The 214-nt window shown below is 57.9% G+C and overlaps 1 protein-coding gene across 1 annotated transcript in view; it reads left to right on the top strand.

Moving 5' to 3' along the window:
- KLHDC7A (kelch domain containing 7A) overlaps positions 1-214 on the top strand; it is a 2,482-nt gene that overhangs the window by 1,003 nt on the left and 1,265 nt on the right. The window contains exon 3 of the mRNA XM_009705977.1: positions 12-210. Within this exon, the coding sequence (XP_009704279.1) occupies positions 12-210 (199 nt within the window). The remainder of the gene's footprint in view (positions 1-11; positions 211-214) is intronic.

Below are 214 nucleotides of genomic sequence, written 5' to 3'. Positions count from 1 at the left end.
GCGCAGCCGGTCCCTGGCCTCAAAGGCAAAGTCTACGACTACTACATCCAGTCCATCTCCCACTCGGTGTCAAAGAAGAGGTCTCTCCCCTATATCCCTCCAGGAACATCCCGGCACCGCAGCTTGGAGCAGGTCAATGAAGACCTGCACAGTTTTGCAACCCAGGAGCCAGACCCAGCTTCGCCAACGCAGGATCCCACCATCTCCTCCGCAA

Source organism: Cariama cristata, unplaced genomic scaffold (assembly GCF_000690535.1).
Source record: "Cariama cristata isolate BGI_N322 unplaced genomic scaffold, ASM69053v1 scaffold4918, whole genome shotgun sequence".
NCBI classification, from domain to species: domain Eukaryota; kingdom Metazoa; phylum Chordata; class Aves; order Cariamiformes; family Cariamidae; genus Cariama; species Cariama cristata.
This window is presented reverse-complemented; position numbering and strand designations above follow the sequence as displayed.